Genomic DNA, 15,392 nt, shown 5'->3' on the forward strand with positions numbered 1-15,392 from the left:
CCGTTTTGGCTTTCGCATCTTTAGAAATTTTAGGGCTGCATTGGATGGCAATAAATTTGATTTGCAAAAATCACGCACTTTAAATAAGTCATCATGTGAATGTTCTGATTTAAATCTGGCGCCATTTTAGGGTCGCTGTTCTTAAACTTGAATTTGAAAGCATCACATCGTAAATTTTTATGACATGTAAAATTTTTGTGCCTATTAACTTTTATTGGTTGTTTATGCCCACAATTTGTATATTAGGCTGCTATATTATCTCTAAAAGCGCTAAATCTAGCCTCGTTCTCTCAACCTCATGGCAACATTGGTCAGCCTTCATAAATGGCGAGCATGGTGGCCGCACGTTCGCACGCAGACTCCAGCATAAATGAGAGGCGATTGCGTCCTATTTACGGTAAGCGGCTTGTTTCGCACAATGTTTTTCGTAGCAGATATCTGCGTGCGATGCCACTTGCCCTGTCTCAGCTTCGGCGTCAAAATTTCTTCCCTGTACAATGCCTCAAAACGTGCTGTCCGGGCCGATCACGATCGAGCACGTTACTGACTGGTTTGTTAACGGGGCCTTTCGCTTATGGGCGTTGCTTCTAGAAAAATAATTCACACACGTAGTCGCAGTTCCTGTGTTCGCGATCTGGTATTGTGCAGACGAGCCGAATGTTTTAAGTTTTGCAGCAAAACCGCGGGCGGACGCGTTGGTGTGGTCGTGCACGCAGCGTTATCGCCCTGCTTTTGTAATATATTGACAGATTGCCTGGACAATGGGAATCACAAGAAAGCGCTGCAGGAAGCGGAGAAGCTTCTCAAGAAACAAAAGGACTTTTCCTGCGCAAAGGTGAGGGAATCGGCGCGCCGCTACATTGCGGCAACCGAAACTGTTTTCTTCCAACGTTTACGCCGCCGGTGCGAAGCGTCTCGTGTTTCTAACATTACGTAAGATCTGAAGAACACCAACGATTGATTTTGACGTCAAGTAACGCTTATTCGCTGTTTTTCCAGAAAGCTGCATCAACTAGCGCGTTCCCTTCACCGCGCTACGCTTACGCTTGTTGTCAGAGCATGCCGCATGAATGGGGTCATTGAAGAGGAGTGCCATTTCTCTCCATGTGCTTTTGACCTTATTATTTACCGGAAAGTTCTGGTAGGAGCAGCTTAGACGAGCTTGGTGGGTGTTTGGTCTATTGATGCGAGATGAGATTAAGGCGCTTTACTGAGCTTAGAACAGTCTTAAGAGAAAGTAGTTGTGCCTGCTGCTTTGTTGAAGAGAACCAAAGCAACTCTTGTTAAGCTGTACACCTGATTTTACCTCGGTTACCAAGCCTCAAAGTGCATGCGTAAGGGATGTAGTGTCTGCCTGAGGTGTCTAGACATGTAGCAAGCTTGCTGTGACCTGTCTGCTGAGGTCGAAGATATGTGCGCAGTCTTCTTCCATACATTGATTCAGCACTACTACTGTGCTTCCCTTCTGTTTTCTTTGGTGTAGAAACAAGGGGGTTCGAGAGCTGACGCTAGCAGTGTTCATTCAGTTGCGTCATATCCTTTAGTGACTAGGATTGTTTGAGATTACAAGAGAATTAGGTGCAGTAACTCTATTTATGCATTTTTGCGGTAAATTGACGGCAGATTATTTTTAGGAACATTTTGTTGTAATTTTGGCGGCAATTTATTTAGGTGCGCAGTCCTTGGTGGAGAAAATTGCTGACTTTTTTTATCGCTATTACCCTTATTATTGTTTTATTGGTGGGCTGAAGAGGGCAGTGGGAGCATTGTTGAGTGGCAAAAGGTACAGCATTGCCCCTCTGTTGTTCCGCTCAAATGATATCTGCTGTCTTGCTTTACACATCTCAGATGAGCGAGCATGAGGACTTGTTTCCTAGAATTAGCCTCTGATAGCCCAGCCAACTTTATTCTTGCCTCAAAGGACCCTTTTCGCACACACAAAGTGCAGCTACTGATGAGCTTCGAAATTTCCCGCTGCGCAACATCAGCGGTGATGGCATTGGCTGCCAAGATGCCAAAAAAAGTATTGCTTTTTGCCTTTATTTTTTTTCTAATTTGCTTTTAGTAAAAGTAATCAGTATGTTTATATTTATGCGCATGATCTACCACAACCAGAGGCTCAACTACAATTGCTCAGTCCTGCAGATTGGCTAGCAGCAGCTTTTGTTAGCGGCAGTGTGAACTTCTCCTCATGGTAAAAATTGGGCGGTGTGAGGAAGTTGCTGGTGCAGTCGCCATTTTGCACACCTTTTTATCTAGCCGAGTTGCTTATTAAAGGGGCCGCGAAGAAGTAATGCAACCTTGTTCAGTGTGAAAGAACTAGCCTTTCGTCATTTGCTCAGCTTTATTTGAGCCATGAAAGTCGTTTCTTGAACTGAAACCAAAAAAATGCGAGGATTATTGAAAAGCTTACAAATTTTACGATACATGGCATCAGCAGGAACACAATAGAGGCCAGCAGTAAAATATTCCACTGTTGGTTACTTTACATCCTAATGCGAAATTCGTGCGCAGTGCGAACTGCAGTCTTCTCCGTCACGGCGCATGTCTGCTGTGTCTCAGGAAGTGATCGCGTGCTCAGCGAACGTGTGATGGTGCGCGCTACTGTGCTGTTATCTTGCAGCGCGTTGCTGCTGTTGGCAAGCACGTTGTTGCGAATTGTGTTTTAACGTCACCTGCTTCAGATGAGTGGCGTACGGAGCAGCATCTGGGGAAAGTGAGCAACGCCACCCAAGGAGCGCCCTCACTCCTTGGGTAGCGTTGCTTCCCTGCGATGATGCATGGCGAAACTGCGAGGGGAGGCTGTGAGAGAGGTGACACCATTGCTGCATGTGCCGTCCTCCCCTTCACACTTTCCCGAAACACTCCTCTGCGTTTTCTTTCTGCCTTCGCTGCTTCATTCATTCAATTGGTTAAGTGGATGCCAACGGATGCCTACGCCGCCGCGAATCCCAGGTACCGGGCGTCACAGGGCTCCATCATCACTGTGTTGACTTCGCGTTACCATTCCAGTGATACGATCAAACGGAACTACAGGCCCCACTACAATCTCCCAGTCCTGTTTCTTACTGGTGGCTTAGGTTAGCGGCTACCAGGCGCACCAATAAGATTCTGCGATGTCATATAGAAATGCCTGTAGAGTCACTGGATAGTTGCCACTGCTTAATCTGTTTTCGTTAGTATCCCGATTATTGTTAGATGTTTGGTGTAAAATTGGTGTCGTTATATGGACGAAGCAGTCATTTGAATGAACCAAACTTGTATTTTGTCTTCGCAGCGCCTTTGTAGTATGTGCTAAAACTGGTACGGCTTTAATTCTGACGTGGCAGTCTTCGGAATCGACTGAATTTTTCTTTGGGGTCCCTTTGCGTCTTACATCTCCCCGTTTCATGTCTAGGCGCTGAAGGCCCTCGCCCTGGTGCGCCTCTCGCGGTCCGACGAGGCCCTGTCTTTGCTGCGAGAGCTTCAAGTGGAGGCCCCGACAGATGACGCCACTCTGCAGGCGATGACTCTCTGCTACCGAGAGATGGAGCGACGTGAGTGTGGAGGACGATTGCCGCCTCGCTTTTTTGGCTGGGTTATCCAGCACTGCAAGCGGAGATTGGAATGCGGAGCGTGGCATAAAGTATTGAAAGTGGCATCTCCGTTTTACCTCAAATTGCGGCAGCAGGAATAAGAAAGATTGCAGTATATTTTTGTTAAAATGACACTTAAGTGATTTGTAAACACTGTGAGGTTACTTCCACAGATTGTTGTCTGGAGTTCCTAGGCCATGTTTAGACCGCACTCAGTGCGTTTACGCTACTTTATTTAGTAAACAAAAAATCAACTTAGAAGTGCTGTCCTCCCCTCTGCAACCTCCTTGCCGATTTCCTATGACGTTTCGTACGACGTTCGAGATGGCTTGGCTTGACTGTGCTACTCCACAACTCGCTGACCGGTCGGCAGAATAAGCAGGCCAGCCATCGACAAGTCGTTGCAGTTTGTTAGCTAAGTTGGAACTAAGCCACGACTTGATTTGAGCCTGGAAGAATGCGCCTTTGGTTTGTTAGTTTGTAGACTGTGTCAAGCTTAGTAGAGTCTATAAAGTAAAAAAAAACTCCACGCAAGTGCATATGCGATGCTTCGTTGACTGATACGCTAGTAGGAAAGTTAAGGTTAATTAAAGGCAGGAGAAGAGTCAGTGAAGTTAATATAGGTACTAAGCAATAAAAAACAATGAAGATATTATTGTAAAGCGCAAAACCAAGTCGTGGGAAGCGCTTTTTGCGCTGGGTGAGCTAGCACAGCGTTCAGCAGCATGACCACAGATTTTCGATCACTTTTGCTGCCTGAGGAATGCAGTCGCTAAACATAAGATATTCGGGGGGACGCTTACTTCACAAGCATTATTTTAAAAGTAGTCAGCTTAACTTTGGAATGCCGAAACTAAGAAAAATAAACAGGCTATACGATATATTCTTTGTATTTTGCTCTCCGACAGCACTGTGGCTATATCCGAGTGGAATGAAGCACTGGGTGCATTGTTTTGCAATGAGCATGTTTGAATCCCTGATAGGCTTGCTTTTCTTTTTTAGTTGACTTTTTTGTACTTATGTAATGTTTTCCATACGGAATTCGCCATTTTGCACTGCAACCTTCAATGCTCCCCGAGCGAGTTGGCATACTGCGTGCAGACTGACACTGACGCACTGGCGAGTTCTCATTGGCGGGATATTGACGTGAGCACCAACTGCTTGCGAGCCCAGTGCCAAATCAGCCAACTCTCGGCCTGGCGTGAACATGCCTCTAAAGACACAGGGGCGATCCAGGCAAACTCCAAACGTGGTAGCGAAGCGCCTCGCAGTTGAGCGTCTCTGGTGACGCGCAGGGTGCTCAGCCACTGCGTACGCCTCAGCTAGCCAGTGAATGGTTGCAATTCCAAGCTGGGCTGGCGGGCTTATCTAATGCATTCTACAGGCGCTAACGTGGCAGAAATGTGGTGTGCCGATTCCTGAGATATCGGGAACGCCCAACCAATGACGACGTCGGATACCAAGCCTGTTGTTGCACAGAACCGAAACCGAACCTGGTCGGAATTTCAATTTTGGGCATTGTCCAATCACATTGCAACGCGAATATGTGTCACTGCTGTTAGTGGTTGCAGCTGCTGCATAGGTCGCACGGTATTTTCTTCTTTCAGGATTTATAAATTAAATCCTGCTTTACCGACCAGATAAACGATGAACAGTGTGTTTATCAGAGTTTGTCTATGCAAGGAAAACGAAAGCAGAAGTTTGACAAATTCACTTCTGTAACTTGGTTATGATGAAGTTCATGGTTAACATGAACAACACTTCTGCTCTCTTGGGGAGTTCAGAATGTGGAGAGCATCTGCTTAAGGTGGATTTCTGATTATACGAGCAAATTTTCATGGTTTCTTGAAGTTCACCTTAACGGGAGTCTATTGCACTTGATTTTGTTAGTGCTTAAGCCTGTTTTGTGCTGCAGTCAACACCCCAAAAGAAAGGGTGGGGCAGAGGGGGACTGCGGAAAGTTCCCCATGCACCTTCGCTGGATGCAACCCCTCTCCCACGTCACCTACCGTTACGCTACAGGGCCGTCTTTCTCAGAACTCCTCCCCCCCTCCCAAACCCAGCGGAGCTGATCGTGGAGGCGTACGAGCGTGCCACCCAAAAGGAGCCCTCGAATGAGGAGCTGCTGTCGCACCTGTTCATGGGCTACGTGCGGGTGGGGCGGCCGCGGGAGCAGCGGCACACAGCCCTGGCGCTGCACCGGCTGCGCCACAAGAACCCCTACTACTTCTGGGCCGTCATGAGCCTCGCCCTGGAGGCCGCCCTGCCCGGCACCCCGCCCTCCGACCGCTCCACCCTCCTGCTCCTGGCGCAGCGCATGGTGGACAAGTTCGCCCGCGAGGGGCGCATCGAGGCCGAGGCCGGTGCGTCCCTTTTCTCTCCTCCTCCTCCTCCACCTCCTGTTTTTCTTCCAACATCCTCATCACCATCCAACCCTTCCTCATACTCCTCCTAATCATCATTGCGATTTTCTTCCTTGTCATCTTTCACCTTTTCACCATGGATATCGACCTTTTCTTCACCTCGTCATTGACATTATCTTCTTCCTTATCGTCCTCATCATGGTCACTCCTCCTCCTCCTCCTCCTCGTCATCGTCATCGTCGTCGTCATCATTATCAGCCTTGTTTGGCCTATGTCCGTTCAGTCTTCCCAGTTCCGTGAAATTAGGGGTCTAGCAGGGAAGGCCTCGCTTAACAGGGGGCCATGCCCAGATAGGTCACTCAGTGTTGTCTGATCAGTTTACGAATATTCCAGGTACGGCTTTCTTTTTTTGTAGTTTCAGGAATTGATAGAGCGCATGTGTGGGCAATGTGAATGAAAGTTCAGGTATCGACCTATGTGCTGACTGACAGTCTTTGACTTACCTTTTTCTCTTCATCTACAGCTACGTTCTATAAACACATTTTTGCTACCTTTTCACTTGTCGTACGTGCTTAACCCAGCCCACTGCCACATTTGAGTAGTGCCGAACACTGCCCATTCTGCACCGTTCAAAAAGTAAAAATTCGTCCTTTCGCTGCCCTGGCCTTGGTCTTTTCCCTCTTCTCGAAAGTTGAAAAGTGGCACAAAGTTTTTTATTTTTTTATTTTTGCAGGTGTTTCTACTGTAGTGCTGACTGCTTTCTTCTAGCTAACAGCCACCCCCAAAGTGTACTCATTCACTATTCAATCAGCATGACATGACCTTATTGCAGCTCTGTGTGACTCCCTCATTAGCATCCTGTGATGGAGCAGGGCTGATGGCAGTGTGTTCTGCTGTCTGGCCAATCCGCTGATCGTAGACCCTACGTTGGCGAATGCCTATCCCCACCTCCTTCTTCCAACTTGCAGAGGTGCAGCTGTACCTGCTTGTCTTGGAGATGCAGGAGAAATACCAGGAGGCCCTGGACGTCCTGCATGGGCCGCTGGGAGGTACGGCAGCCCTCTGTATTTTCTGGCTGGCCCGTAAGAGCCCGTTGTAGTGTGCACTGCAAGCTGAAGAGTTGAACATGAGGACTGTAGGGAACCCTCACTGGGGTGAAAGTGTACATCGCGATGGAAACTTTGTTGCGCTTGCTTTGTTATGAAACTTTGTTGTTCTTGATTGCTTGCTTTGTAACAGTGGAGCTGTTTGCGCTTGAGTTCCATCCGTGCCTGTCGTCGCTCATAACTTGGCACAGCAAAGTAGAGAGAAGAAAAATTCTAGGCCAAGAAGTGTGAGGGGAAGTAATGAAGAGGAAACGAGCCGAAGAGCAGGTGTGGGGAGTGCGTGTCGCGGCGCAGATGTTCAAGTGAAAAGGGCCGCGTTGGGTATTGGCTGCGCCTAGTGATGACAGCTCTGACGTGTGGGTGTTCTAGTTGAGAGAGACGGCGTGTCCTTCTTGGCACTAGAGTCCAGTCGACCGATAAACAGGGCAGACCTCAGAAAAGTCAAGTTATAGCTATAGTGAAGACCACCAGCTTTGCTGTTTCCTCAGTCCTCACATCTCAATTGCCAAGGTGGCCGAATATTTTTAAGGAGCGTTTATGCTTCAACTGCGCCGTTTGTTTCTTGGGCTCCCAAAGCTTTGCGTCTGCAACCTTATGTGTTGTAAAAGAAAGACAAAAAAAAACTGGTAATCTCAAAGAAAAGGCATTAAGATTTGTGCTGGGAAGAGCGAGAAGTGGTCTTGGCAAGGCTGCGGATGCTAAAGATCTTGCAGCGTATGAGATTGTCTGAGATTCATATATAATTGCATACTTTTTTGCAGGGGGGTGACTTAAAAATGGCGGAAAACAAGCTGTTTCTGTCTTTTAAACTTGCATTCTCACGCCATTTGCATTTGTCAGGTTCAAAGAGTCATTTTTTTTTTTATCTTCGGGGTGCGCACTCTTTGTGCAGTTGTTTAGTGCATAGGTGAACTCAAAATTCTACTTGTGTCTGTCCAATTTTATGCAAATGTTTTTATATCTGCACGCACTCAGTAAAAATGTAAAAAGGCAGTCCTTGGGTGACATTCGCGGCTTGGTCACCATCTGCTTTACAAAGTCCCGGTGTAGGATGTTGTATCTAGCAAAGTGGCTTCTCATTCTGTTTTTGAGCGGGTTACATTGTATATAGTGGAATCGCGTTAAACTGTTGGAATCTCGTTAAACTAAATAAGCCATAGTTTGTTTTTACATGTAGTTAAGCCAATCCCGGACTTGGTTTCCCTTTAACCTAATGCATTCGTACTTTCGTTGCATCCCCATCAGGTACAGCTTAACGAGGTTTCACTGTATATGTAGCTAAGGGCTTTTTGCAGCACTACTTTGAGATGCCATAACTCACACGATCGAATGCATCCGTTCTCCCTTCCCAGGCTTTTTGCAGGTCTGTGTGGTCCCTTCAAACGCCTCACCTTTTTGCATAGTCCTACTTGTTTATCGATATCGCACGCCAGGATCTCGTCGCCCCGTAGCTTACCGAGTCAGCTGTGCGTCAGTTGTGAGAATCCTCAGTTGCTGCTCCGGTGGTGTGTGTTTGCCTCCCCCTGCAGAGAGCCTGACCTCATATTTGGAGTTCGTGCCTCAGCATGAGGTGGAGCTGCTCACCAAGCTGGGCCGCTGGGACCGCGTCAATTCCGTCTGCAAGTCCCTGCTGCTGAGCAAGTATGCCCCCCCCCCCCCCCCCCCTCCCCTTTCTTTTTGAGTGTGGAGCACTATAGGGGCTTGGCTTGTCGTCATATCTTGTTCGAGGTCACAGTATCTAGCTACCATGGTAACACGTAATCCAGTGTCATGTGCCCAAATAGGGGTTTCATAAAGATCACCGTTTCCCGTAATTGGGATAGAACCTTGGTCCCTCGTGTCACGAAGCCGATGTCAATTTTATTGCATTACACAGGCACACGCTACTCATAAGCAAAGTGCTTTGTGTTGCATTGTTGACACGGAGGATGCTGTTGCTAGGCTGCAGATAAGTTGATTAATTGATTGATTGATTGATTGATTGATTGATTGTAGTGTTTAACGCGCCGACGCAATGCAGGCGATGAGGCGCACCGTAGTGAAGGGCTCCGGATTAATTTTGATCACCTGGGGCTCTTTAACGTGCGCTGAAATCTCGCACACGGCGGTTTTTGCTTTTCGCTTCCATCAGAAAAGCGGCCGCTGCGGCCTGGAGTCGAATCCGCAACCTTGTGCTCCACAGCACACTGCCTTAGCCACTGAACCACCTCGGTGGATTAGGCTGCAAATAAATACAGTGTAGACCATTTATAGCGTAACCGCTTATAGTGCGGGACCGGATATAACGCGGGTTTTGGTGACCACCGGTTTGCCTCCCATAGAACTCAATGCATAAGCATACCACTTAAGATGCGGTTGGCCGAACCACAATACCGTTTATAGTGCGGTTTTTCGGCGGGTCTGCTGATCGACCGGCGCAGCTGGGGCATCGTTTTAGGGTAGCAAAAGAAAAAAAGAAATGATGAAATCGGCCATCTGACGCAGTGCACACCCCTTGCTCTCCTCTAACATCGACACGGAAGAAAAAAATAGGCACCCTTTAGTTCGCGCGTACGTGATAACCACAGCTGACCTTGCTTGCACCTTGGAAGATAGCGACCGACTCCCCGTCCGCGCGTGGCAAGTTGTTTCTATTAATCATGAACCGCATGGCCCGTTTTCGCACACGAATTGTGCACCTCGGCGTTGCGCGTGCGTTTTTTTCATGCTCGCGTTTACGATTCCGCGCTCGCGGTGGCTTCTTCGCGTGACAGTGGGAGGAGCCTGACAACTTGCACCAATGGTAAGACGAGCACCAAATGGCGGGAGATTCGAAGCGCCCTGAGCCGGCTAGCCGTGTCAGAGGTGTTTAGGCTGAAGTCCCTTGATCAGATGAAGGCTGTGGTATTTTTTGATGGGTGCTTTCACAAGCAGCGTGGATGGCAGTTTATATTCAACTTTGCGGTCACATTATCAGCCCCTTTCTTCCATGAGCATCTTTGCTTGCGCCTCGTGCGGCATTTCAGAGAGCGGTTAGAAGTTGTCGCTGGAGCTGCCTGCACCGCTTCATGGCCAGTGCCGACGCCATGTTGCCGCCTCTTACTGCGCCGCACACATTACGCCAGTTGTATCCGTGGCGGCGTCGCCGCGGCTGCGGCGTGCGCTGCACGTTTTCGCTAGAAATCGCTCCATGCGGTTCACGCTTTAGAACATTGTCCAGATAAGCCACCGCTCTTTCCGAACAAGCAAGCCGCACGTAGGTTTCCACCACCAGTACGTTGCGCTGATAAGCAGCCGCCTTCGGCATCGTGAACACAAGGTGGGGTAAAAAAAAAAATCCCGCTGGCCTTTCTTATCATGTCCTGCGGCATCTTCATAGACGCAAAAAAACACAGCTATGGTCTTTCAAAACACAAACACAACGGAAGTTAAAGCGGCACTCGCCGTTTGTAAGACCGCGCTTTTGCAATGCGAGACCCTGCAGCAGCGGCTGATGTTAAAAATAATACGAAATGAAGGCCCTGCCTTCGTTTTTAGGTGCTGTGCGTTTGGGTGATAAAAATTTAGGATGACTTGAGAGGTAGGTGGCGATTTGGTTGAATTCGCGCACGTTTTGGTTATAGTGCGGATTTTTGCGGCTCCCGCGACATACGTTATAAGCGGTCTACACTGTACACCATAACACAAAATAAAAAAAATCATAAATTTAACCTTAATTACCCCAACTTAATGAAAACTCAATGAAACGTCTCTTATAGGCATTCTTGTTGGCCGCGGCGCCCTCTCTTGACAACTTTTGGTATCAATGCTGGGTTGATACTGAAACTAGTCAAGAGAGGGTGCCACAGCCCCTGTGGTGAATCAGTGCTCCTTACTTGACAGCTTTCACGTTGAGTGTAACTGCTTTAATTTTTTTCAACAGCACTCGCTGTGTAACGTGTTAAATGGGAATCAATGTGCCGCGTTTTTGGGACTGTGGCTTTTCTTCTGCGGAGAAGAAAGGTGTTTTTCTGTCTGTGTGTCTTGCACGTATGTTGATGCAGTGGCATTTGGCATGGCCGCCATTTCTGGGAGCATTTTAGGCTGGGTCCGCGTTTGCCTGCCTTGTGGGCACTGCTCTTAGGGAGATCCCTCAAGGGAATCCAGGATGGGCTCTGGTGCTAAAACTAACATTTTCCTCCTCTTTCTATTTCTCTTCTCAACGTCCAGCCCAGACAACTGGCAGTACTTTGAGAAGTACCTCGACAGTGTGGAAAAGCTGCAGTCGTCCGGATGGACGCCCCCGGCGGATGGCAGGTGAGTTGCCCAACGCCGTGGAATCCTGGTCAGCTCTGATCCATCCTTTCAGATAGCATCAAGCGCCCAACGTTTTTTATCATCACTCCCGCACTTGGTGCTCACTGCAGTCATGCACTGCTGTGGCATTTCCTGGCTTTCATTTAAAGGAGTACTGACACGAAATTTTCGTGTTATGTGTTTTTTGTTGCTATCGATGGACAATTAGGGTAACGGAGTGGATACCAAGAGATGGGTCTAAAAGAAGAGGAAGGCGATTAAGGGGGGACGCGGCTTTTAACTTCGGAAAAATGACCAAAACATCGTTTTTTTGAAACCCGCATATTCGGCTTCTATGTTTCCTATTCTGTGCGTCTGCCAAGTTTTTACGCTGAAAAGCGTCGCAAAGTGGCATAAAAAAATACTTTTGTCAGGCGCGGTGACAAACTATCAGCGCAAAAGGGCGAAAAAACAGCAATTTTCGGAGCGCTCTATCTCCGCAACGGTGCCACCGGGCGCGGCCATTTTGATATGGTTAGATCGGCCGAGCGATCGTTTTTCCGGTTCCGCTCGTCTCTTTTATCTTCGTTCATTCACAAACGCACAAACGGCAGAAAAGAAACGACGCACAAACGAAGCTAGAAATAAATGCTGAAGCGCTATTGGTCCTCCGGTCGGGGCGCAGAACGTCGACCCTCCTGATTGGATGTCGCGGGCGCAACGCAAGATGGCGGCCGCCTGAGCTGCGGAGCGAGCGGATTGAGTTCATTTTCGCCGCTTTGCTCGGCTGAGTTTCTGTTCAATCTGTGGTATTCAACACGGACGTTATCGCGATGGGAATGCCAGAGATAACGAGCCAGATTACGGGAAGTTGTGTGGCTCGAAAGGCGGAGGTCATCGAACGCTTCGTGGTGCGCGTGACTCTACCGTCGCCAGACCCCGGAGGGTGACGCGGTGTGCGCGCTTGCGATAGCGGTTCGTGAAGTGAACTTTTAGTCGGATTTGCGATGTTTACACGCTTAGTTAGTGCTGTGTTTTGACTGTGGGCTCGCTAGCCTTGAGAAAGAAACGGTCGACGCGTCAAACGCTGCGGCGCGCACGGCATAGCCGACGCGCATTGGAGCATCACATGACTGGGCAACCGGTTACGATTGAACGCCAGTAGTTGTAATTAATGCCTGCGACGTTAGTTTTAATCTTAAAAGCGACCTGACCAGCCATATCAGGTATAATCAAAGCTCGATATGTCGCGGTAAGCGTGCGCTGCGATGCGCGCGAGCCATATCGCCTTTCTTGCGCAATGTTTCCCGTGCACTTGTAATTTTCATGCAAACAGGTTTGAGTTAGTAATATAGGAATAAAATATGCTCTCTGCGTTAAAAATGTACATTACTGTGGCAGCATTTAACAGTGATTTTTTTAGGGAAATTATTGATACCATTGCTCAGGGCATACTGGCTGTGCTGCGAGGAATATTGGATGCCTTTAATGTCAAAAGTGGTAAAAAAAAATATGCTCTTGCATTGAAGTTGGGAGTTATGCAGAATACTCTACCAAGCTTCAAAGTAGCTCATTTTCAACCTTGTGGTATGCAAACTTTTGGCAATGAACACCTGCACTATGAGTACTAAGTTGCTGTGCCAGGCAAGATAAAACATGAAAAAAAGCCAAAAATGTTCAAATTTAAGTTAAAAAAATGCTTAACTTGTTGCCATGGTGACAACACTGCAAAAGGAGGTTGTCCAGTGCGATACAGCCAACCTACTTTGCATTGAAAGCCCATTGAAACCCATCTCCCCTCCGTTTGGTTTGCAAAGGGGGGTATGTACTCTTCACGGAGGAGCTGAAAATGATGTTTTCTGGAAAGAGAAAGGCTGAAAAGGCACTCCAATTTCAAGGCAAGGCCTTCCAGAAGCCCCATGTTCAAAAGGACATGAAAGGCTACAACCGTGACGACTTTTGATATGTGAAACCTATGTTGCAACTTTGGAAGCCGTTTTCTCAAAACATTTTTTTTTGCCACCTGTGTCGCTTGTCCCAGGGATTTCTTCGTGACTGCTGGGTCTATTTTGATTCCGTTTCTTGCATTACATTCCTTGATGAACTGTTCAGGTCGTGACACTTTTAGTTTTCCAGATTTGTTTTTTGTGATTTTTTTATTCAAATAATCGTTCACAGTTGACATGCCTGTTGCACATTAACCTCTAAAAAAATGAAAACTAAAAAACATTGTGTTGTAAAAAAAAAATTCTAAAACTGTCACGACCTCGTCCATTCATTTGAGAATGCAAAGCACTTCGAACAAGTTTTCTATCGTGTGTTATAAGCCGCTCAAGCTCGGTACAAGCGGAACAGAAAGAAAATTTCATACATAAAAAAGTTATCAAAATATTAACTTCAAATTTTTATGGTGTTATCACAGAAGCATTTCCAGTTGCTGTGCCAATTTTCATCAAAATCCACAAAGAAATAAAAAGGTTGATTTTGAAAGCCACGTCCCCCCTTAAATGATCTGATGAAGGGATGAAATATGAAACTTCGGGGGTAAACTGGGAACTTGAGCAGTGCAGGACAGCAGCGGTTAGAGGTCAAGGGGAGAAGAAGCCTTCGTCCTGCATTGGACCGGAGGAGGCTGATGACGGCAGCAACAATGATGATGATTATGGATGCCTGAATGGATGAAAGCTTAATGATTATGGATAAAAGCTCAGCAGTCATAGAATGGCACATTAGGTGGTCGATGGCAGTGTAAATAATTATTTACGGCCTTGTTGATTTGTATCACTTTCGGTTTTGACAAAACAAACACCATGACGGCCACGATGACAGGAGGGCGCTCTTGACATTACTGTTCTTGTCGCACACACCCAGGCAGCGCAACGTCAGTCCCAAAACTGACGTGATACGCAAAGGAGAGCAGCACGCGCCAATAGCAGCCAGCGCCTTGTCTATGTCACGGGAGCTTTGACGTTCGGGGCGAGGCACTCAACGTGTCGTGCTGATGCGAATGTCAAAGGGGTATCCATTCTGAGCATTCTCGTGTGGGCAAAGATGACAATTGATTTAAAATATTTTATACTGTACGGCTATGGTTGAAACTTCCTGGGAGAAATCTCCACATACAAGTGAAGCTTTTTACCTAGCATTTTATGTCAGTACTGCTTTAACACCGTATTTTCACGCGTTCAACCCGCCCTTGCATATAATCCGCACCCACACTTTTGGTTCACGAAATAAAAAAGTAAATATCCCCGCATATTTCATGCACATTTTATACCGGAAAGGCTGGACCATAGCTACTAAAGCAACATGGCACATTTGTTGACGCAAACAAACTTACGTATAGTTTGCATATTCAATACATTCTCTGCACGATTTAAGCCACAATCACTCATTGTCACTCTCTCACTGGGCGTCTATGTTGAGCTTGGGCCACAGCCGTCACTGTCATTTACAATATCATCTTTAGTTATGTACATGCTTTCTGTAACGCAGCATTTCTTAAATCTCTTGCGAACTGTTCACCTGGATTCACCTTCCATGCCTTGATTGATCCTCTTACAAAGCAGTGCAAAATCAGGCCTACGAACGCGGCCTGTTGGAATTGAGGGATAGAGAGACCTTCAGCCATCCATTCAGTGTAAAGATTCTTGACATGTGCTTTGAATGGTTCATTCAGTGAAACATCGATAGAAGTTGCCACCTACCATTCTTGTATGAATTCAGAACACAATTATTATACAGCAAAAAGCTAGAAGTTAGAGACAGTCTACAGTAAAATAAGCATATAAAAATAGACCAGTGTGGCGTCGAAAGCCACCGTCTCATTTCAAACCAAATTCAACCCACAGCTATCATCATCACGGTGTGGAGCGGTGTTTTCATGGTGTTTTTCAGTATTGGCACTCGCACTATTCACTCTTGGATGCAGCTTCTCCTTTGCAGCGAACTCTGGCCGAGTTGCCCACTATTTTTTCTCAGGTTATATTTTTGAGCTCTGCGGAAAATGCGCACTATCAGTGGGATAAGCGCAGCTTAGTCGCTATTGCTCCTGTAGGGACCTCACGGCAGGAATCGCATTTCCATGAAGGGGC

The 15,392-nt window shown here is 47.2% G+C and overlaps 1 protein-coding gene across 1 annotated transcript in view; it reads left to right on the forward strand.

Annotated features, from left to right (window-relative positions):
• Positions 1-301: 301 nt before the first annotated feature.
• Positions 302-15,392, forward strand: part of Psidin (phagocyte signaling impaired) — a 54,799-nt gene continuing 39,708 nt past the window's right edge. The window contains exons 1-7 of the mRNA XM_077678724.1: positions 302-397; positions 750-835; positions 3,398-3,536; positions 5,639-5,938; positions 6,907-6,987; positions 8,574-8,685; positions 11,233-11,319. Of these exons, the coding sequence (XP_077534850.1) occupies positions 325-397; positions 750-835; positions 3,398-3,536; positions 5,639-5,938; positions 6,907-6,987; positions 8,574-8,685; positions 11,233-11,319 (878 nt within the window). The 5' untranslated portion in view covers positions 302-324. The remainder of the gene's footprint in view (positions 398-749; positions 836-3,397; positions 3,537-5,638; positions 5,939-6,906; positions 6,988-8,573; positions 8,686-11,232; positions 11,320-15,392) is intronic.

Source organism: Haemaphysalis longicornis, unplaced genomic scaffold (assembly GCF_048455015.1).
Source record: "Haemaphysalis longicornis isolate Haplotype H1 unplaced genomic scaffold, Haemaphysalis longicornis Haplotype H1 scaffold_7, whole genome shotgun sequence".
NCBI lineage: Eukaryota > Metazoa > Arthropoda > Arachnida > Ixodida > Ixodidae > Haemaphysalis > Haemaphysalis longicornis.